The 24,917-nt window shown below is 33.3% G+C and overlaps 1 protein-coding gene across 4 annotated transcripts in view; it reads right to left on the minus strand.

Moving 5' to 3' along the window:
• Ahctf1 (AT-hook containing transcription factor 1) overlaps positions 1-24,917 on the minus strand; it is a 71,887-nt gene that overhangs the window by 17,208 nt on the left and 29,762 nt on the right. For all 4 annotated transcript variants that reach the window (XM_047520419.1, XM_047520418.1, XM_047520417.1 and 1 more), the window contains 16 exons: positions 24,580-24,670; positions 23,139-23,228; positions 19,923-20,063; positions 19,229-19,333; positions 18,042-18,135; positions 16,673-16,796; positions 16,478-16,534; positions 13,927-14,073; positions 13,184-13,371; positions 7,094-7,238; positions 6,886-7,017; positions 6,004-6,154; positions 5,409-5,559; positions 4,992-5,099; positions 1,795-1,987; positions 169-369 (listed from right to left, as the gene is read on the minus strand). In XM_047520419.1, coding sequence (XP_047376375.1) covers positions 169-369; positions 1,795-1,987; positions 4,992-5,099; positions 5,409-5,559; positions 6,004-6,154; positions 6,886-7,017; positions 7,094-7,238; positions 13,184-13,371; positions 13,927-14,073; positions 16,478-16,534; positions 16,673-16,796; positions 18,042-18,135; positions 19,229-19,333; positions 19,923-20,063; positions 23,139-23,228; positions 24,580-24,670 — 2,118 coding nt within the window. The remainder of the gene's footprint in view (positions 1-168; positions 370-1,794; positions 1,988-4,991; positions 5,100-5,408; positions 5,560-6,003; positions 6,155-6,885; positions 7,018-7,093; positions 7,239-13,183; positions 13,372-13,926; positions 14,074-16,477; positions 16,535-16,672; positions 16,797-18,041; positions 18,136-19,228; positions 19,334-19,922; positions 20,064-23,138; positions 23,229-24,579; positions 24,671-24,917) is intronic.

Consider the following 24,917-nt stretch of genomic DNA (forward strand, 5'->3'; position numbering starts at 1 on the left):
CTTAGCCAATGTGCTCCTAGGTCTCCTGTTTTCTAAATTCAAGACAATCTATAAAATTGCATATAAAAATCCATAGTGAGGTTATTTAAATTGATTTATTGTACCTTTTACTTATAGGAGCTAATATATTCTTTTGAATCTTTTTTCCCCAATTATAATCAAACTTACTGTAGTAGTCCATTTTGTGTTCACGTCTTCTTCCATGAATGAAATTCTAGTTTCTTTAAGTCGCAAAGGAGGAGTAAGAGATCTTCCAGGTGATGTAGAAGGAGATACCAAAGGTGTTCGAAGACCTGACCTTAGGATGGATTGAGGAGTAAACTCAGCAAATCCAGAGGAAGCAACTGACATAGCCAAACTTTTAGCTTTCTAAAACAGAACAAATGGAATTCCACCATTAGTGTTTATAAATCACATAAGTATTTACTGGGGCATTTTAGTCACAACTGTGGTTATAGTCTCATTTTCAATAAATGTATGAGTAGAAATTTTTATTTCAGAGTGACTGGAGGAAAATAAATTCTACCAGTGTTTTCTGTATTTAAGGCTATGAAACTTAAAATTGTATCCACAAAAAACACACCTGCCAATTAGAAGATAAATTTAAGACACAAAAACTTAGGTAAAAGAGAACTATGTATACTGAACACAAAACTAGTTTAACCTTAGTATGTCTTAGGAAAAAAAGTTATATAATTATTCAATAATTACTTATTAGAAACTGAAGATTTAGTAATAATGAAAACAAATAATTTGAAATTAGCACTTAATTTACTAGAAGTAATTCCTTCACTTAATTTGCCCACTAAAGACCTCATCAGCAGATTACTGAATCCCATTAATGAACTCTGTTAGAATATAATAGCATCATGACTTTATTTAACAGACACTTTTGGCAAGAGGCACAAAATTATTCCCTAACTTCATTTCACTTGAATTTTTTGAACCTAGCTGTAGAAAATGCAAAACAGGATTTTATTTTTGGGCAGATGAAAAGGCTACAAATACAATATTGAATTGTGCTAGGAACCTAAAAATCTTATCAACCTTCTTTTAATAACTATTTCAGAAATAGAATTTAGTGAGTTATCTTTTTTTCAGTTTGAAAAAGAAGAATTTTCTAGCTTTACTGATCTCTGGAACAAAGAACCAAGAAATAAGCAACAACAAAAAGGAAAAAGAAAGCTTCTGGGATTCAATACAGAACATTAAACAAGGAAGTAGGAGATAACATATATGAAAATACCTAAAAAATGAAAAGGCAAAAGACTATTGTTACCAGTCCTCACAAGTTTGGTTTTGTTGTTTTCTCAATAATATCAGAAAGGGTGGAGGAAAAGGTCATTTAGAGACTCTGATAAACTAAAGTAGGAAGGAGTAATAGCTCATGATCAGAAAAATAAAAAATAAATGTAAAAACTAAAAAGTATTTCAGGGAAGGAAAAAATAAGAGCATAATATCGGCAATATTGTATCAAGATATATAAAAATCAAAAACTTGCAAGCATTTTGAAAAGGACAAAGGCCAATTTATAATAACCATTCAGAGCCTTGTATCACATTCAAGGCAATGTACTCATTAATGTTAAACAGGAAAGGATAAATTTAATCAACCTTGCTTAAGAAGATGCAAAACTACAGCAAGTATTTTGGACAGTCATAAAAATTAAAGAGAAAAACAGCTTAAGCTGTTGTCTACTCAGAGGTATCAGTTATAAATAGCTTATTTTCCCTGTTATTTGAAAACTAAGAACACCCTGTCTTTACTATGAAAGCTAGGTTCATAATACTAACCTTAACAACAAGAGGAGTTTCAAGTAAATGTAATTCTGCAGCCTTGGAGGTATTCTGATGTGATCCTTTTGACTGTGAATCAAATGGCAAAGAACTGGATAGTAGGCATAAAGGAGATCTTGTGGGGCTTTGCTGAATAAACCCCAAAGGTTGAGAAGGCTGGGGAACAGGATGAATAACCAAATCTAGTAATCTGTAATCAGAACATATATTATGAATAGAAAACTCTTGGTAAATTATTTACTGAATTATTCTGAAGAAATGAAAAGAATTTAGTATCCAATGTTATTGTTTAGATTTATATATTCACTGATAAATACCATAACCACATGTAAACATACTTAGCTAAGTATATAATCTAAACTGCCACCACTAATTTAAAAATTCAGAAAATAATTTCAGTAGCGAAAGACGAATTAGAAATTATAGATAACAATTAAACAATTCTAGTTGTCCCCTGATCCCAATATTTTTCAGCACAGGGGATTCAACCTAGGGGTGCTTTACCTTTGAGCTACATCCCTGGCTCTTTTTACTTTTTATTTTGAGACAAAGTTTCATTAAGTCACCTAGGCTGTCCCCAAACTTGTAGTCTTCCTGTCTTAGTTTCCCCAGTTGCTAGGATTGGATATGCATCACCATGCCTAGCAATTCTCTTTCCCTTTTGTTATTTACTGAGCTTTCACTATGAGTCAGGCATTTATTTGACGTGAAGATGAACTCCTAAGGATTGACAAAACTAAAGGAAACAGGCTAAGGCATCCCCAGCAATCATGTGCTAAAATTCATCAACACTTAAAAAAAAAAAAAAAAAAAAAATCCTATCACCTACACAGATATACATAATCAACAATGTTTTGTTTTACCTTTATGGATCTGACAGTATTAAAGACCAGACTAACACCCCCGTCCCCAAAAAAAGCAAATTAAAAAAAAAGAAAAAGTTTGTTGATAATAATCTCAAAGTTTTCCCATAATGTCCCAGACCTAGTTTACATCAAATGATAAAACTGATTTCAGTCATGATTTGTATTGATCATTACTTGCATAATCCAAATAAGCTTAAAAACTTAACTTAAAATTTAAACACTATGGTAATAGTTCAGGTCACAATTTCTAAGGGACCATTTGCACAGGCCACTCTTTTCTCAATTTCCTAATAGTCTACTTTATATTTATATTTTATATAATAAAGACAGTATTGTTTTATTCCTCCCAAATGCCAGTGTGGATAAGCTGAGAATAACCAAAGAAGAACAGCTTGTTCTATTGCCCAGAAATTAAAAAAAAAAAAAAAAAAAAAAAAAAATCCAGTTGCTATGTCTTCTCCTTTTGAACCTTTAGGTAAGAATCAACCTATTACCCAGTGCAGAAATCTAAGCATTTTCTTAATACAAGGTCTTTGTATCTGTTATTCTGTACAGTCATAGTTTTGAGATTTCTACCATACCATGAACATCTAATTTAGACATTTCTTTCTCGATTTTCTGTTCTGAATCTCTTCTTTCTCTATATTTGTATTTAAATTCTATACTTGTAAATAATTTGCTTACTTTTTTATTTAACTATTTCAATATTATGTTAAAAGCTATGCATTGTGTTAACATTTACATCTAAGTTCCTATTTAGGGAAGAATGCTTCTCAAAAGAAAGGTCTGTGTGACAAAAGGCAAAATTCTTTGGGTGGTGGAATGGTATACTGGGTATTAAACCCAGAAATGCTTTACCACTGACTGAGCTACATCCCCAGTCCTTTTTTTATTTTGAGACAGGATCTTGAGTTGCTGAGACTGGTCTTGAACCTCCTACCTCAGCCTCAAAGGTCAGTGCAATTACAGGCCATGTATTATTACCATGCCTGGCACAAAATTCTTATACAAAATTAATATTAGTATCTTAAGTTATTCCTTAAGAAAAGTATGAATTTTTGTTGTTATTGTTACCAGGGATTGAACTCAGGAGCACTCTATCACTGAGCTACACTCCTGGCCCTTTTCATTTTATTGACTATTTGTTTTATGGTATTGGGGACTGAATTCAGGGTCTCATACATGTAGGCAAGTGCTCTAACACTGAGCTTCCCCAGCCCTTCAATTCTGATTTTGAGACAGGGCCTCACTATGCTGCAGAGGCTGACCTTGCACTTGCAATCCTGCCTCAGGCTCCCATGTCACTGGTATTACAGGCATGCAGCATCCCGTGCCTGGCAAAAAGATATAATTTTTGTCCTTGGTAAAACCTAATAAAAGATTTGCAACCATCATGGCCATTATGAAGGACAAAGTTCTCTGCTATTAATGATTATGAACACTTTTTAAGTTTTTTTTTTTTTTTTTTTTTTTTTTAAATATCCCTTGGGTCAACAAGCAGGAGCGGGTCTACTGAGTCATAAGGGAAATGTATGTTGATCTTTATAAGAAACTGCAAGTTTTATGTTCCTACCAGCAATGCATAAGAGTTTAAACTGCTCTGCATTCCTTGTCAACACTATGTATTTTTGCAGTTAGCCATGGGAATAGGTTTACAGTAATCTCAAGAGAATTTTTCTTTTTTTGCAATAATGGGGATAAATCTCAGGGCCTCATGTATACAAGGCAAGCACTCTTCCCACTGAGTCATATTACCAGTTATGACTATTTTTTTTTTTTTTTTTTTTTTGCGGTGCTGGAGATTGAACCCAGGGCCTTGTGCTTGCAAGGCAAGCACTCGACCAACTGAGCTATCTCCCCAGCCCCTATGACTATTTTTTGACTGTCTGATGTTGTTAAATACATACTTACAAATCACAATTTCATTTAGATGTGAAACTTTTATTTTACTAAGTCATATCATATTATTGATATAGATAGTATTACTGCACCTGACATTATACGCAACACTGAGTAGGCTCTGCTGTATAGGAGAAAGCTTCAATATGAACCAATCAAGATTAGTAATTAGCTACAAAAACAACCTTCTTCAGATGCCAAGTAACAAGGAAATAATATTAAAGGAAAAAAAAAAGTCTAACATTTTACTTTACTCCAAGTTACAGTAAAAATTAGTTCTTTTCACTAAGATGCCTAAAATTAGAAGTTTTAAGTATACTACCAGTTGATTTAAAATTTCCACAAATTTTAACAAAACATACATTAAAAATTATAGTTGTAATTATTGCCTAACATCGTTTCTTTAAGGATGATTTAATGAACTCTCACCTAGAAATCCTCTGTGATGCTTTTGAAATGGGAGTTCCAACAAATGCCTCAGGCAGTTGTAGATGTGGGAAAGAATATACTATAGGAGATGCTGCTTCTATTTTAGGACTACAAAGAAAATTAAAATAAAAATTTAACTTTTGATTACATATCACAAACTGCATTGATTAAAAAAGATTAGATGGAAAAGGAAAGGGCTTTCATTTCTTAACTCTGCAATATCTACAGTAAACATATCACTTTTAAAGATAAAAATCATTCTTCTTATAAGAAAAGTAACTACCACAAAATGCTTTTCCTCTTTACATATGATAATAATAGACACTACAGTAATGAGAATAGATTGTAATAAAATACTTCTGGTGTTCAGGAAAAACTGCAAGTAGCATGACCTTAAAAGGTGTAAGAAAAACATACCTATTATAAAGTGAGATGCTATTTCTAGGATCATTGCTGGTCCACACCTCTCCAATTCTAGATAACACATTATTGATGAAAGTGGATCTTGATAACACTGTTCCTGTCATGGCTTTCTTTGGAAATGCTGATAATGGTTTGGGTCTAGAAACTGTAATATAAAGGATGTATGATTTAATTGAATCTCTAACAAAAACAATTTTAACAATGTAATTAATATCAAAGAATGGACAACACAGAAGTCATGATAAAGTTTAAATTATATTTGTTTTAACAACTATAGCTATGCAGAAATTTAATTCAGGTGTTTAAGGATATGGTAAATTATTTAACTAAAAGTTGGGCAGATGTCTTCAACTGAAATAAAAGATTTTCATTCTACACTACACTAAGAAATAAATTGTAAAAATTTCCCAGGAAAATCCTACATTTCACAGAACAGAGTAGTCAGTAAAAAAAAAGAAAAGAAAAAAAAAGATTGTGATGAAAGCATTAGTAAAAGTGAGCAATATAAGGTAATGAGAGTTTCAGAGAAGCAATCATTCAATATTTTTAATAGCCTGAGAGTTTATGACATTCTTCGGTGAAATCTTACATTCTCGAAAAACTGATGTTGTTGACAGATGGTAAGGCTTAGCTCTTTCCATGGCTAATTTTCTCTGGACTCTAGGAAGGATTTTCCCATATTGCTCTAATATAGAATTTCGAGCCACAGATCTCTCCCGCAAACGAGGATCCCGATCATTCTATTGAATATATCAAAATTGGTAAAAATTTAGTTCTGAAAATAATAGATGCTATAGTTATGTATTTACCAGTTAAAATATAATTATGATTATACAAGAATTTCTTCCTCCTACCTACATTTTTCCAAACTGAAGGTTTTGCACACAAACCTAATTAATTATACATCAATAAATTCAAAATCTCCACTACCAAACTTTGTTCCTTCACAACTAATAAAAACAATGGTTATCATTTATTAAGCATGTTTACATGTGTTAGTCAATGTGTTCTTTCATAAATCTGTGCCCTCTCACAAGTTCACAACGAGATACTATTGGTTTACAAATGAGGAAACAAAGGCTCAGAGCATGTCCTAAGCACACAGCAAATTAAGAATCAGTTTAAACCTTTGAAATCCAAAACTCTGAATTATGTAACTTCTGCTGTTATCTCCACTTCTTCCTCTCATTTTCCCTGAGTAAAGTAGTTAGTGTGACAAGACTGTGGGCAGATGTCAGAACATAAATGTCATATAAAAATATAAAAATCAGAGAGGAGATGTAGTGGGAATGAGAGAATAAAAAAAAGAATGAGGCAAGTAATAATACCCAGCTTGCCATAACAATACAGAGATGAGAAGAACTCCAAGTTTAAGACAATAAAAGGCAGAGTAGTTACCAAAACAAAACCAAACCAAAGTCTTCAGTTTCTTATTCCCCTGTCCCACACAATGAAACAACTTTAATCATACCATAAGATTAATCTTCAGAGTCTGGTTCAGCTTCAAAGCAGGAATATAATTGGCACGCTGCAAATGGTGAACTAAAAGGAATTCATGATTCTGAACACTGGCACTGGACTGCAAAAATTTCACCAAACACTCCTAGAAGAACAGAATGGATTTGTAAACTATCAATATACCCTGAATTTGTGGTAAATTTATACTGTTAAATGATTACCTGTTCAGTGTCTGTAAATGGTAACTTCAGTAAATCTTCCATTAAGCCCATTTCCTGACAGACTTCATAGGCATGCTTCAGTAATTCCTCTACATTCACTTTATTAGAATGTTGTCGCAATAAACTCCAGGCTTCAACCAGGCACCTAAAATTAATAATTATCAAAGTTTAGTTTTAGATAAAACTAAATGGCAAAACAGCAAAAAGTTCAAAACGGCATCTACCTAGAGAATCTTAAAAGATAATTTTCTACTGCAATCTTTTTAAAAATTTTTTTTTAGTTGTAGTTGGACGCAATAACTTTATTTTGTTTATTTTTTATGTGGTGCTGAGGATCAAACCCAGTGCCTCACATGTGGTAGACATGCACTTTGCAACTGAGCTACGACCCCAGCCTGTACTGCAATTTACAAAGACTTTAAAAACGTATTGGATATTAACTGCTGCATAATGAATTTGGCTAATAACATCAACACGATAACAGGGCAACTTTAAAGATTTAATATTATGCTGCTCTGTATTCTTTAAGTGTAAAATAATATGAAAGCAAAATAGAAGTTCACAATAAAACGAAAAATTAAGGAAGCCTAGAGAGAATTAAAGACTGATGTGATAGAAAAATATCAGGCTTTTAAGGTGGTGATTATTTGACATAAAATCCAAAAGACAAATGATCTCACTGATAAGCGAATGATGACACATAATGGTGGGTGGGAGGGGGACAAGAATGGAGGAAGGAGGGACTGTACAGAGGGAAAAGAGAGGTGGGAGGGGTGGGGGGGAGGAAAAAAATAACGGAATGAATCAAACATCATTACCCTATGTAAATGTATGATTATGCAAATGGTATGCTGTTACTCCATGTACAAACAGAAACAACATGTATCCCATTTGTTTACAATAAAAATAAATTAAAGAAAAAAAAAAAGAATGGAAAAGAAAATGAATGAAGGTCTACAGGTGGAAATAAGCATATTTTATTCATGGGAGATGAAGGGTATAGCTGATTTGGGGTGATTCAGAGCAAGGTCTTCTTAAAGAACTGGAGTCAAATTTAACAGTCACAGACCATAGCAGAGGCAATGGAAGGTCCTTCTTTGAGAAATGAGATAATTTAAATAAAGCTGTGTTTCTTACATTAGGTCTTTCCCCAAATCAAGACAGGGATTCTTGACCTTTAGAAAAAGGTTCAACTCAGGCTGCATTAATAGCCTTGTCTTTGAAGTTCACTTGAGTATATCTATTAAAATTTAAGTTACATGTAGGCCACTGCAAGGAATATCATCTATATAAATGACAGCAAAAATGCAAAAAGATACACAGTGAACTATTACTTAGCCCTATATGTCACAGATATATACTTCCAAGGAAAAAGATTAAGTTTAAAAGGGGGGCAAGTTAGAATGTTTTAAGTAGTGATCACAACATTAAAAAATTAATTGTGATATTTGGGGTAAATATGAGTAGTAGAGCTCTTTCCTAGGATGTGGTCCTAGATTCAATGCCAGTGTCACAAAGAAGAAAAAAAAATTAACCAATAAACAAAACCTATAAATGTTTACGCATTTAAGTACACAAGAAAACAATTTTGAAAGATAAATACTAAGATTGACAATGATTAACCTGGCAACTAAATTTCTGGTGGACCTTTCATGGGAGAAAAAGGGAGCAGAATAAAACCACTCATTTCATGGCAAGTAAAAGTTATAGCCATTAGTATTCATAATGAGCAATAATGTAAGGAAATTTTGCAGCACTGACCCAGACTTCCTGTGGACACAAAGATACTCAGCAAAGCAAATGGCACCTGCTGTTGGAAGAAGGTCAGGGCTATCCGTTAATTTTATTACTCCAGCACTAGAATATTTAAACTTATTCCACAGATTTTATAAAGGTCAACAACTCAAAGATGTAAAATCTCTAAAATTTACATATGAAATTATCTTGTATTTCTTTCTATCAAAACAAGTATGGGGCTGGGGAGATAGCTCAGCTGGTAGAGTGCTTGTCTCACAAGCACAAAGCCCTGAGTTCGATCCCCAGTACCACACACACAAAAAAAAATGGTTAAAAAAAAAAAAAAAAAAAGTATGACAGTGTGGTCATTACAGCTTGAATAAAAAACAGGGATGGGTGTCTGTATTCACATGCACACGTGTACAGGAAAAAAAAAATGTAGTAAATTTTCCACTCAATCAAAATTTAGAAATGTTAAAATGAGCAAAACCTTTTTTGTAGAAAGAGAAAGATAAAACGAACAGTTCAGTATTAATTTTAAAAAATCAAATATGGAGAAATAAAGAAGTATAACAAAATCTTGGTATTATTTAAATTTTATTTCATGTGCTAATGAAGACTTAATTATACTGGTCTACTGTTTCTGCTCAACAATGTTTATTCTTCTATTTTTGGTACTGGGGATTGAACACAGGGGTACTTTACCACTGAGCTAGATGCACAGCCCTTTTTTATTTTGAGACAGTGAAAAAGGGTCTCGCCAAGTTACTTAGATTACAGACATGTACCACCATGCCTGTCTTACTTTATTTTATTTTTTTTTCAGTTTTAGGGACTTGCTCAGAGCTTTGTGTGTGCCAAGCAATTGTTATACCTCTAAACTACATCTCCAGCCCCGTAAAATCATTTTGAAACAATGCTTATAGCTAAAGAAATTTCAGATGAATTAATAACTTAAATAAAAACAAAGCAATAAAGTGGTAGCAAAAACCATGAGAAAAAAATTTTTAAAACCTAGAAAAGAAAAAATATGATAATCATAATTTTCAGGACAGCAAAATTCATTATAAGCAAAGCACTATGAAAAGATAAATGACGACCAGACATGGTGGTATACACCTGTAATCCCAGTGGCCACGAAGGCTGAGGCAGGAGGATTAAGAGTATAAAGCCAGCCTTAGCAACTTTGCAAGGCCCTAAGCAACTCAGCAGACCCCATCTCTAAATAAAATAATAAAAAGGGCTGGGGATGTGGCTCAGTGGTTAAACCCCTGGGTTCAATCCTCAGTACCCAAAAAATGATGAGATAAATGACAAACTAAAGAGTAAATGAAAATCTCACAACAAGGTTAATTTCTGTAATGAATAATAAATCAATTAAGAAAAATTCAAACATACAGAAAAAGAGGCAAAGAATTTAAATGGGCAAATTACATAATAAATAGCTCCTTATGAAAAAGACATCAGGGCTGGGATTGTAGCTCAGTGGTGGAGCACTTGACTAGCATGCACCAAGCACTGGGTTTGATCCTTAGCACCACATACAGAACTAAACTAAATAAATAAAAGAAAAAGAGGGCTGGGGTTGTGGCTCAGTGGTAGAGCGCTTGCCTGGCATATGTGAGGCTCTAGTTTCAATCCTCAGCACCACATAAGATGAATAAATCAAGATATTGTGTCCATCTACAACTAATTAAAAAAAAAAAAAAAAAAAAAAGACCTCAGGGGTGGATCAAAATGGCGTGACCCTCATGGAGAGCAATTTGCCTTATCTCTCAAAACTGCAATTGCAAATATCCTTTGACTAAGTTATTCTACCCCTAGAATTTCATTCTAAAAAATAAATCCATGCATGTGAAAAATGCAGATACTCACTATAGCATTCTTTAAGAACAGCAAAACTACATTAAATTACACATCTCGGGCTAGGGTTGTGGCTCAGTGGTAGAGTGCTTGCCTAGCATATGTGAGGCACTGAATTTGATCCTCAACACCGCATATAAATAAAAAATAAAGGTTCATCGATAACTAAAAGAAATAAAAAAAAATTGCACTTCCATCCACAAAATGAACAACTATGGAACACTTGAAAGCAAGGAAACTCTTTATATATTGTTATGAAATGAACTCTAAAGTTTAAAAAGCATATTTCGCAATTTTTGCTAATGTTTGTCCAGAAAATCTCAAAAGGATGAACTTAATTGTTAATGATTGGGTTCAGGAGAAAAGCTAGAAATTCTCTGTGTTATCATTTTATACTTTATAAATGTTGAAGCAGATGAATATCTTATTAAAAACGAAGCCCAAAACACTCCACATGCCTCTTTTCCTCCCCAGTCTTTGGACAAATTTTAAAATGAGTAAAAATGTATTTTACATTACTCCTAAATTTAGCAGATATACATACTAGTAGGATAGTAAGATAAAATTGGTATAATTAATCAAATATTAATTTGTTAACAGAATATAGAGTATTGTTAAAAGACAAAAGGTTAACATTCTTTCCTGTTTCCCCAATAGTAGGAAAATACAGTTATCTCCAACTTCAAAAAATCCATTGCTGTCTTTTACAAACAAGAATACTAATTCTATTATTCTGCTTCCTATAATAGAAAGTGATAATGCTATGAAGAGCAGTAAGAAATATTTTTGATTGATTAAAAGATAGGCTAGGGTGTTAGCAGTTAACAAATACAGAGGGCTGGGGAGATAGCTCAGCTGGTAGAGTGCTTGCCTCGCAAGCACAAGGCCGAGTTCGATCCCCAGAACCGCAAAAACAAAACAAAACAAAACAAAAAAACAAATACAGAAAGTCATTTCAGTGTGGTGGGGTTCTTGGCAATATGGCAGAGAAGCTAGCCTGAAAAACTATGACAAACTCTTCAGATGCTAAAGTCAATATAAATAGTCTTAAAATGCATGGCAAAAACCACAGTGAGAAAAAAAATTCCAAACAGGCAAATAAGGAACCACTGATTTCTAGGGGCCAGAGCAAAAGAAGACTGGGAAAGATACACAGGATATAAATAAGACGCAGATGTATCAACAATTACATATAATAAAGGTCACTATATAATAATAAAAAGGCTGGAATGGGTAAGATAATCATTCAACTTGAGTTAAACAGTACAGCAAAATAAACCCCCCAAAAGTAGAAAAAAAGAATGAAGAAAATGATTATATCTATATATAAAAATATCTTTAAGTTCTACTGCACCTTTATGATATGAAGACTAAATAAGCAATGTTAACAATTGACAATATAAAGACTTTAACTCAAGTGCACACTGTAGAGTGCATAATGGTTAACTTGTAAGCACAACAGCCAAGTCAGAGTTATAATGGTATGTCCACAAATGTGTCTCACATAATCAAGAGGTTACTAGAATAAGTTGTAGGATAGGAGACTGATAATAAAGAGGAGGTGGTTGAGGGTGGAGTTAGGTTAACTTCAAGAAATGACAATAAAGGTTGAACAACCATTATCCACCACTTATTAATGATGTATGACTTCTGTTGGCCACTATAATAGTGCTTTTGCCATAACAATGTTACAAATGGGAAACTCATTCCCAGAAAAAATTAACTGCCTTTTTTGTTTGTTTTTGCTTGGTACCAGGGACTAAACCCAAAGGCTTTTTACCACTGAGCTATATTCCCATCCCTTAAAAAAAAATCTTTGTTTTCAGACAGGTTCTGGTTAAGTTTCCTAAGGTGAACTCAAACTTGCTTTCCTCCTGCCTCAGCCTCCCAATTAGCTTGATTATAGGTATGCACAACTGTACCTGGCTGAAAATATTTGCTTTTGACCTTATTTTAAATGAGTGTGGTACCAGTTAGGTTAAATTCAAATCTATTTGAGCCCAAAGACTACACTATAAGTTAAGGTAGCTCAATAAAACAGGAACACCTTATTCATCTAGCCCAGGGTGAGTCTCAGAAGGTTTGTGTTTTCAGTCATTTTAAGTAGCATTATATAATCACAGCATTTACAGAAAAAACTGTAAATCTTAAGTTTGGCACCCTTTTTTCTCAAGGTACTTCTTATTTTATTCTATTAGGCACTGTATGTTTTTCTTAAAACCAAAAAAACAAGAGGCATAGATAGGGTTGGGATGTAGCTCTGTGGCAAAGCATCTGCCTCACATTCTCAAAGCCCTGGGCTTAATGCCCAGTTCCAAAAAAATAAAAAAGAGAGAGAGAGAGAGAGAGACAGAGAGACAGAGAGACATGGTGTATGATATTAGGGAATGCAACCAAAGTAAAAATACATTTTGTTATTATCCATTCCATCAATTTCATATCATTAACATACATGATCAAGAGTCTGTACTTTTCGAAAGATGTACTTACCTATTAAAAAGCAAAACAGTAAGGTGAAGGATAACATCACTACCACTGGACACTGTTGGCTTCATTGTCTGAATGTATCTGAGGGCTTGTCTATACTCTCCCTGACTCATGAAGGCTTGAATAATTTTTGAATGTTGCCAGGACAGAGGTTTTGCAGTAGCTGGGTGAAACAGAAGGTCCAACCCACTCTGCAAAAATGACATGAAATGTGTAAAATATAAATACAATCCTTTGGAATTAAACAAAGAAAATAACTTTAAAATGAAAAGCAATATTAAAAGCCAGGGAAGGGAGGGATCAAAATAAAATAAGTTTTACTATAAGCTAAAAGGAATTACACTAACATATAATATTTTAAAGAATAAGTTTTAACAAAAGCCTCATACCTTCTAGACCTCAAGTTATACATAAAATCTTTCCACTATTAGTTTCATATATCAATGCTAAATCTTGCCTTTTATGGTTCACTCAACACCCCAAACGTATCTCTAACATACCACAGTATTTGTATTATTCACAATTCTTATTTGTTTCCTTCTTTAGACAATAAGTAACTTGTTTCTAAAAAGTTTTATCCTTATATTCTTGTTGCACAAGGTAGTGCCTGGTGAAAGCTTTGATTAAACTGAATTCTCCTTAAATTACCTATAGAAATAAGATTATGATCCTTAGTATCAAACTTAATCTAGTCAAGTATGCTTTCTCAAATCCTAGTAACTTAGGAAAAGTTTACACTGACTTACCTCATAGTCATTATGATCGATCAGCCAAAATCCTTGAATAAGTTTAATCTGTCCCCAGGAAATGGCAAAGGCAGTTGGAAAAGATTCAATGGGAGTATCCGTTTTGTTTGGAAAGGAATACATAATATCAAGTAGCAAATAAATGGTCTTTTAAAAAAGAATATTAAGGATAACGAACAAAAAGAAAAACTACTACATATGTACTCAGAATAGGGAGCAATAGAATACAGCATTAAAAAAGTCTTGAAAACACATACAGAACATTCCATACTTCAATGACTGAATACATTTTCTTTTCAACAGCACATGGATCCTTCTCTAACAAAGGATGTAATGTAAGCTATCACATATGCTGGCATGCAATTGTAACATTACCTTAATATACTTTCAGTTATGTGTGTGTAGGGTTACTTTGACAGTTCCCTTTCCATTGATATTAATTTTGCATTCTTGCTTTTTTCTTGATTAGACTTGTTTGAGTTTTATAAAATTTTAGCTGTATCATTTCTTTTCTATTTCATATATTTCTGCTCCTACTCTTATTTTTTCCATCCTACTAATTTGAAAATAATTTAATCTAGCTTCTTTCTGATAAAAGTACTTTAAGTTATAAATGTTCATCTCAGTACTGTTTCATCCCGGAGATTGATATTTTAAGCTTTAATTATCACTTAGTCCAAAGCACTTTTTATTTACTTTTCTTGTACTTTCTTCCTTGACATACGAAATATTTATAAGTGTACCATTTAATTTTGAAGTAGCTGACAGTGGGAGTGAGGTTCTATGTATCTTACGGTGACTGATCTCTAATGTAATAAATCATGCAGGAAAGTCTGCATGATTTCAAATTAAAAAACAAAGTAATATAAATGCTTTTTATATTGATTGTATTGGTTACGTATGTTTCAAAACGTCAAAACTGAAGAAGTTGCATATTTCAAATATGTGCATTTTATTATATTTCAATTTTACCTCGATACAGCTACGGGAAAAAAAAAGATACCGTGGACTGAACCCAGGGCCTCTTACATGCTAGACAACCATTCTACCACTGAGCTATTTCACAATCCCTTTTTATTTTGAGTTAGGGTCTCACTAAGTTGCCAAGGCTGGATTCCAACTTGTGATCCTCCCGTCTCACCTTCCTAAGTAACAGGGATTATAGGTGTTCAACTATCAAGCTGGGAGTAGAGTTGCATCAAATGTGGATACAGCCAGTATACCATGCTTCATTTATTCTTTGTATTTTATTACCACAACAAAGGAAATGAACTAAAGCATATTTTTTCCATATAGAAACAAACTTAAGAAACTTGCTTATTTAGAAAATTTAAAAATCAGAGCTATAAAATGGAGAAAGATAATGTTATAGTACATTATTATGCAAAATAAAAGGAGTAGTTAAAAAAAAAAAGCTGTAAGCCAACTCATTTATTAGGCAAAAGTCAGCAATTTTTTGACACTATGAATCTTTATTTTTAAAAATATTTTTTGTTGTAGATGGGCATATTTCTATTTTATTTATTTTTATGTGGTGCTGGGGATTGAACCCAGTGCCTCACACAAGCTAAGCAAGTGCTTCCAACACTTAGCTACAGCCCCAGCCTAACACTATGAATCTTATCAATTATAATGAACCTTACGTTAACACAAAAACATTATAAAAACTACAGAGTTCAGGGGCTGGGGCTGTAGCTCAGTGGTACAGAGCTTGATCCTCAGTACCACATAAAAATAATAAAGATATTATGTCCATCTACAACTAAAAATTAAAAAGAGTTCAAACAATGCCTACAGTCATATTAAGCTAACTTACGATGTGTTACTTTCCAGCATGTAAGTAAACCCCATTAAAAATGACAACTTGCCAGCAATATTTTAGAGCAGTTGTTTAGTTTTATTCTTTCCAGTGCTGGTGGTCCAACCCAGGGACTTGTGCTTACTAGGCAAGTACTCTATCCCTTAGCTAAGCCTCCATACCCAACTGGCCCTCATGCAGTAGTTCTTGAGAGTTTTAGACACATTTAAGAATCTGACAAAAGCCAAGGCCCCATAACCCTAGACAGTTTTTTTGGTTGGTTGCTTTTGTTTATAGTGGGGACTGAAGCCCAGCAGAGCACTGCCACTGAGCTACATCCCTAGCCCTTTTAATTTTTAACTGTAAGAAAAGGTCTTGCTAAGTTGCCAGGCTGGTCTCACTTGTCATCTTCCTGCCTGCACATCCTGAATTACTGGGGTTACAGGCATGGACCACTGTGCCTGGCTCCTAGACACATTTGAGAATCTGATTAAAAGCAAGGACCACATCCCTAGAAAAACAAACAATTTTCCATATAATTTTAGGTTAATCATAAGCCAGCTGAATCCAACCAAGAGATCCTGGCGGGTGAAGAGGTTTTATTAAAAAAAAAAAAAAAAAAAAAAAAAAATTCCAAGCATGAAAGTGAGACTGCATTTGATTATTACTATAATCTACTATAAAATTACTACTACTCTGAAATTTTATGGTATTTGGTATCACAGAAATGTTTGATAAAAATGTAAAGGATACAACCGAGTGTTTATTTGCTTCAGTAATGTTGTCTAATAAATATATGTCAAGTAATGCCTAGAAAAGAAATGGAAAAAAACTTCAGTGCATCTTACATTCATTCATTCATTAACTTATTCAACACAGCTAAACATATCTCCTCTCTCCCATACTTTCAAAGATTCAAAGAGTGATAGCATGTTACTGTCGACCTACATGTAGACTAGCAGGAGGATATTTTCCTGTGCCTCCTTCATCTCGTTTCCACAACTTCTCAACTTGATCTCCTAACTGAGAAACCAATCCATCAATCATCAAGCAATCATGGTTCCACTTCCCTCTGTAATATGAGAAATATATTTAATGTTAATGTTAACTACTGATATCAAAAAGCAAGCACCAGCTCTTAAAAGTAATTACTATCAAAGAAACAAGAGAGGTAAAGATTGGAGCTCATTTAGCATCATAAGAACTACAGAAACGAAGGAGCACTGGTCAGATAAAATCTTAAGTTGCTTCAAATTCTGCAAGTTCAACTGTCAAGGAAAATGTCTTGAACTATTCTATTTTTCACTGTATTGAGCAAATTACCATTAAGTATAGCAGTCTAGTGTAGTAAAACTACTCCAGCTCGAAGTTATACTTTGCATTTCATCACCAGGGCTATTCTTTTATCTTTGGTTATAATTTCACCCAAAAATTTATTATTGAGCATGTACAATATGATATGGAGACCCTGTCCCCATTTCCTAATCTAATATTAATTATTAACAATAGCAGCAATTTCTACTTCATTGAAATTTTCCTGAGTCAGGCTCTATATTAGGTGTCCTGCACATATTTTATGCTGATATTATAACTTACATGACAAATAGAATCACAAAGTTTAATAAACTTGACCAAGGACATTCTTAGGAAATAAAAGATCTTTAAATTAACAGAATTTTAAAATATGCCTAATCATACTCCCAAGGTAATGTTCATTATTATAAATTAGTTATTATAAACAAATTTTATAAATTAAATTGGTTATTATAAACTACTTGCATTGGCTTGCAAATTTTATGATGCATCAGAATTACAGATTGCTGGACTTTTTAGGTACTGACTCCCTGGTGATTCTGAGCTAACAAAGGTGGAATCAATGTGAATCACTGCTAACAAATGTTGTCTGCTCTTTTAAAATTGGCATTCTAACTTGAGGAAGTTATTTTAGTTCCAGATATAAGGTCAATGCTCCAAACAACTTTGTTCTACTACTATAATCATTATTTAAAGAGAAACAAGGCTATTCAAGTTTTTTTTTTCTCTCTCTTTTTTAAACATGCTTATTATAGAACTTCCTCATGGTTATAGTTTTGTTTATTGAATAATGGTAGTACACATTAAGAGTAAAATAAAGGTATAATCATTAGGTCAAGGCAAATGATACAAGTAAATCAGGATTACCACTAACATACTCTAGTATTTCCCATGAATTCCACACATTTAATCACTGTATAGCATGATGTACTTTGTTCTGAGAAAGTTTAACTTTTTTACAGAAGTAATTCTAAACTGTGTTTTGAAGTTCTGGATGTAATACCTTGATAAACGCTCACACTTCTGTCGACGACTGGTGTAGTAGTTCTGAATTACCGGGTAGTTGTAGCATAACCTTGACAACTGCACAGCATCATCTGGATTTTTTTTAAAGTTGGGGGGGAAAAAAATCTAGTAACTTTTCCAGAATATCTCAACAATACTTGAAGTTATATACATTGGCATTATGCTATAATTTTATTATACTGCTTAAAACTGCAGGCTTCCTACATTTAAGTAGTAATACAAGGATGCTACACATTCTTTTATTTTATAGATACACAAGTGAGAAAACAATGTCTCATGAAAGTTTACAATAACAGGGATGTTGGCTGGTTTAAAACCCTGCAAACTGTTCTAAATAATTTTACTCCCTAGGTACAAACAAAAATTTAAAAATCTAAAAGAATTAAGAAAACCCAAGATTAACAGAAATTGTGTGCAGTAGCAGAAGCCCTTCTAAATAAAATCTGATGTGCTTACTGGAAATGCAAGCAATTGAAGGTTTAAAAGTGCATTCTATACAATGAATAGAAAAAGTTAATACTGAGAATTCTCTAATTTTTGGTACTGGCATGAATTATTACACAAAAGGGAGTATTTAACTCTTGGCAAATATTAGTTAGCAATCATATTGAAAAGAACACTAAATGAAGAGACCAGCAAATTAGGTTATAAAACCATAGTTCCATGAATCTAAATTATAGTTAGTGTTATTGTTGTTATTATTTGGTAGCGGGAATTCAACTGGGGCGGGGCAGGGGGGGCTCAACCTCTGAGGCTCATCCCTAGTCCTTTTTAAAATTTTATTTAGAGAAAGGGTCTTGATAATATACTTAGGCCTCCCAAAGATGCTGAGGCTGGCTTTGAACTCGTAATCCTCATGCCTCAGCATTCCCAGCTGTTGGGCTACAGACATGTGCCACTGCACCCAGACGCTAGTGGTATATTGAACCCATTTTCGAGCCTAGTTTTCTCAAATTTGCTTTCCTTTTAAAAATGTTATTCAATCCAATGAACACATATAGAGCCTATGTATCAGGTTTCAGGCTGAGGCACTAAAGATACAAAGTAAGAAGAATGTAAGAAAAGAAAATGTAAGTGATGTAGAACAAAGTAAGACTGAAACATAGAGAACAATAAAATTATACAGAATGTTTCAATTAATATTAGATTAAGTAAATATTTTACCTAAGCCTTCTGGTAAAAGCCCAGAATGGGAAAACCAAAGAACCATTTGTACATATTGACAGATGAGCTGGGCAACCATATGTTTATTCCTTAAGTCCACCATTCCTGTAAAGAAAAGTTCACATGGATTGTTTAATTTTCAATTTATTAACCACAAATGAAAAACTGTAAATCTCCAAAATGCTAAAATAATAAAACCCCATTGACTAATGAAGACATTTTGTGTAAACTAACATTTTATCATCAATAAAGGTTCAAATCAGGTCTTAAAATGAAACTGGCCTTTTTTTGTTTTAAAATGGCAAAAACTGGAAAAAAAAATTATTGTCACCTCTTTGAATAAAAATCTATGTGTAGGGCTGGGGATATAGCTCAGTTGGTAGAGTGCTTGCCTTGCAAGCACAAGGCCCTGGGTTCAATCCCCAGCACCGCGCATCTATGCGTAAATGGAAGCTCTCCTGGAAGTATACTACCTTGACCATCACATCTTTTAACTCCAGAATTTCCTAAGCTTGTTTTAGTACTGGCTTATGGTACATTTAATAAGATTTTGCAGTTTTATATAAAAACCATTCCAGCATTTGAGAACTAATGCCCTTTATACAATGATCCACATAGGAAATAAGAACTTTATTCCATCTTTTAAGTAAATTTTAATAATGTACTCACACTTATATAAAAATAAAAAGCATACCTCTCTCAGTGATATCCTGAGCCTCTGTTGCAAAACAGCTTAAGACTGTATTAAGGTTGCTAAGATGCAAATGGCACCGCTGGATAGACTGTATAGTTTGTGGATCAATGAAACGACACGAACCATCAAATAATGGTACACCTTTCAAAAATCAAACACAAGATTAGTTTCCACACAGTAATGAATTAGAATCACAAATGCAAATTTCCTCAAATTTCTATCACTTGAAAGAATTATTCTATCTGAGATTTACAAAGACAAGCTAGAAATGGCAAATATCTTCAAGGAAGATATCTTCAAATATCCTTAAGGAAGCTAGAAGATGTTTTCGATGTAAGACCAGAAAGAGTTGGGTGCAGTGACACATGACTGTAATCCCAGCGACAACAGAGGCAGAGTCAGGAGGACTGTAAATTTGAGCCTAGCCTTAGCAACTTAGCAAGATCCTGTCTTTTTTTTTTTTTTTTTTTTTTTTTGCGGTACTGGGGATTGAACTCAGGGCCTTGTGCTTGCAAGGCAAGCACTCTACCAGCTGAGCTATCTCCCCAGCCCAGGATCTTGTCCTAATATAAAATATTTTTTAGAAAAGGGCTCTGGACCTAGTTCAGTTGTAGAGCACCCAGTACTGGGAGAAAACAAAAAAAATCAGCAAGAGTCAATGAGAATTTGAACTCAAATAATATCAATGTAGAGTTTATCTTCATATATATCACGAGATGAGGATTTGCAAATTAATGACCAAATTAATCAAATTAATATTTAATATGAGGGGCTGGAGTTGTGGCTCAATGGTAGAGCACTTGCCTAGCATGTGTGAGGCACTGGGTTTGATTCTCAGCACCACACATAAATAAATGGAATAAAATAAATGTCCATCAACATCTAAGAAATATTTTTTTAAAAATTTAATATGCCTGGTCTGGATATATTTTAATTCTAAAATCCTTCAAATCAAATCTAATTTTCTTTGCTTCCAATACACTTAAAAAAACATCATGCTCTGTAGTTTAATTCTTAGAATCCACTAACTAGCAGAGAAGTTTAAGTTTTCAATAAGAAATGAATTACCCAATTCAACCCTGAAATACTACACTATACTCAGACTTAATAGTTGTACAGTTTGTAAACTGAGTTATTTTTCCTTTTCTTAAAACAAAATATAATAAGCTCTGACAAACATTTTCCTCTTAAAGAAGTAAATACATTTTTATACTGATCTGAATTTTCAGGCACTCTTCCATACACACAGTATTAACTGGTCACTAAAATGTTTAAAATTGATTTAAGTTATACTCCACATACATATATGTCAAAATACACTCTACTGTTATGTATACCTAAAGAAATTTTTTAAAATAAAAAATATTTAAAATTTTGTTCATATTCATAGTTTCATAAACAGTCTAAGAATACTATACAACCAATCTCTCTACATACAGATCAAATACATACATATGTTTACTAGATATTTATCTATGGGGAGGTGATACTAATGGATTAAACCAGTAGGCAAGTGCTCTACCAATGAAATACATCCCGAGCCCTTTTTAATTTTAAGACAGGGACTCACTAACTTGCCCAGGGTGGATTCAAATTTGCTGTTCTCTTAAAGCCTCAACCTCCCAAGTAGCTAGGATTACAGACATGTGACTCTAGGCCCAGCTCATATCAATTTGGGTTGGTTTAAAAATCTTCTACTGAGAATAACTTAAGTTGTGCTAGGCTATTATTTAGAGTGAAATGTCTTTCAAAGTCCATTTGTTCATTCATCATGAAATATAAAAAAATGATCAAAACATGTGACATACATTCTAAAGTAAGCTTAATTTTTTCTTTCGTTTATAGTACAATCCTGTATCTTATAAATTAGTACTTTTTAAAAATGTTTACCTCGCTCATTTTTTTCCTGTGCTGGCAAGCACTATACCACTGAGCCACACTTCCAGTCTAAATTACTAGTACTTTTTAAAATATGTTTTTAGTTGTCGATGGAGCTTTATTTATTGTATTTACTGCAGTGCTGAGAATCGAACCCAGTGCCTCACACATGCAACATGGGAAGCAACCACTAAGCCACAACCCCAGCCCTACTAGTACTTTAAAATTTTTTTTTAGTTGTAGATGGACACAATACCTTTATTTATTTATTTTTACATGGTGCTGAGGAGTCACAACCCCAAACCCTGACTAGTACTTTTAACATGATTTTTGTACTCACTCATCATGATGGACTTTAAATTTCACTGGTTACCTCAAAACTTAGTCAAAGCGTACAACATACTTAAAAACTAATATTATCAAAAAGAAAAGAAAAGTGTGTTGGTAGGGGACAGGGATGTCAGGGATGTTACCTATCACTTTGCTTCGCATATCCATGAATATTTTAAATAAAAAGTGAGGAAGGAAGTACAAGAGTTTCTGAAGTTAACTGGCATATTATTCTCCTTACTCCACGACCAGCATATTTTGTAAATTAAACTCCTATGACCAAAAGTAAGTAATATATAGCTCTAAAATTTTCAATTGTGGCACATCAGCATGTTGTCACAATCTATTGTAAAAATCATTTTTCAACAGGGCGTAGTAATGTGCACCTGTAGTCCCAGGTTGAGGTGGCAGGATCACTAGAGCCCAAATGTTCCAACAGTCCAGCCTAGGCAACCCAACAAAATTCTATCTCAAAAACTTAAAAATTTTATTAACTTAAAAATAGAAAATATTCTGGAATTAGGAAGAGGGGTACACGTGTGAATTTTTACTTCCTGAGCTTCTCAAACCCTCACTCATTTGCTAATCCCGAAGATGAAAAACACTCTTCTGAAAGTATTCAGTCACCCTACACTGTCATTAATAGGGACAAATTAAAATGAATAAATAAATAAAAATCAATGGATCCCATTATAGCAAATCCTACTGATGTTGACATGGCATTTATCTAGAATACTCTGCCATCAGGTTTGGTGCATTTTTTGACCAGCGGGAACTGAGTTCTTTTACAAACTGCCAACTCAGGATCAACAACTGCATTATGTAATCTGAGTACCTGCCCTGCCCCCAGATAAAATGCTAGAGATCTATTTTTGTCATTTTAATATAAAAAAAATGAATATTATCTTTTGCAACTTCTTTACATTTTTAAGAATTTACTTCAATATGATCAAAAATTATTCAACTTAAAACTATTAAATTTTGTCCTAAATCCAGACTTTTACTTACATAGCCTGTCAAATTCCTCTTTAGTGAGAACCACTTTATTCCATGTCCATTCAAGAACAAAGCGCAAATTAGTAGCAGAATTTGGTTGTTCTTATTTATAAGCATGAAAGGAAAAAAAAAATAATCACAAACAGAAAACTAGTTAATGGTCAGCAGAGAAACATGGCGAGTTAACATCCTAATCAAATTCAAAAGTAAACACTGACATTAAAGTTGATAATCGGATAATTTATCCTGCTCGGTGCATCAATTAAGGAGCACGTTATTTTATCTATTAAATGTTGCCAAAAATGTAAAGCCTTAATCTAACAGAAGAAAGATCAATAAACACCAACTGAAAGGCCAGTCTATAAAATAATAGGCCTACATTTTTTTAAAGATCAAATTACTTTTTTCTTTTAATATTTTTAGTTGTAGATGGACAAAAAACATTTACTTATTTTTATGTGGTTCTGAGGATTGAACCCAGTGTCTCACACATGCTAGGCAAGCACTCTGCCACTGAGCTACAATTCAGCCCTCAAATATCTATGATGGACAAAGATTTAGAAATGGTCTCAGATTAAGGAAAATTAAAAAGACATGAAAAACAGGGCTGGGGATGTAGCTCACTGGTAGAGCACTTGCCTAACAGGCACAAAGCCCTAAATTCAATTCCCAGCACCACAAAGAAATAAAAAGACATGAAAACTAAATACAAAGCATGATTTTAGACTATCCCCCTCACAACTTGCTAAAAAGGACACTATTGAAACCACTGGTAAGATTTCACTTGATATCAATGTTCTTTTTTTAAAATATTGTTTTAGTTGTCAATGACCTTTAATTTATTTATATGTGGTGCTGAGAATCAAACCCAGTGCTTCACATAGGTGGGGAAAACACTCTGCCACTGAGCCATAACCCCAGCCCAATATCAATGTTCTTGATATTTCATAATCACAAAGTGCTTTTCTAAGTGACTGTCTTTATTTTCAGAAGGAAACTAATATTAAAATATGAATTAATAAGCATGATCCCTTATTCTCAAATGGTTCAGAACATAAGATCATACATGATGTGTGTACAAAGTGATATAATTACCCAGAGAATTGAGTGAAAAAGTGAATCCCAAAAAATAACCAGTTGAATGATTCCACTTAAGAAATTTCAATGACAGTATTATACAAATAGAGAATAGATTAGTGGTTGCCAGGGAGTTAGGGATGGGGAAATGGGCGAGGGGAGGGTTAAACATGACATATGTGGTTGTAATATTGTACTAGAGGTTTACCAGACTGCATCAATGGGGAGAGAAAAGTAGAATAAAGGTCCTCATATTATGCCTTACGACTGCATGTGAATCAACAATTATCTCACAACTTAAAAGAAAAAAAAGTGAACTAATAATTGATTTTAAAATAAAAATGTTCTAATAGTTAAAAATCAGAATACTACCTACCTTCAGTTATCCAACTTCTGATACAACCAGTCAAAAGTCCCAGGGAACTTGTTTGAATTGCTGCTGACAATACAGCTTCTAACTGTTCTTCCTAAATCATCAAAGAAAGGGAGGAAGGGGGGGAAGGAAAACCATATGAGATCTCAAGCAGCAAAAGGCTGAAAAATCATTATAACCCTAAGTCAGACAATGACAACTTTTTAATAACTTTTTAAAGAAAAATCCAAGACCACAGTTACTGATTATACATAGTAGTCATCATACTACTTTTATCTGCCTTTAAAAAATTATCTAATAGAAATTTATTACAATAAAAAGCTAATAACATGTAATCAACA

Source organism: Sciurus carolinensis, chromosome 12 (genome assembly GCF_902686445.1).
Source record: "Sciurus carolinensis chromosome 12, mSciCar1.2, whole genome shotgun sequence".
NCBI lineage: Eukaryota > Metazoa > Chordata > Mammalia > Rodentia > Sciuridae > Sciurus > Sciurus carolinensis.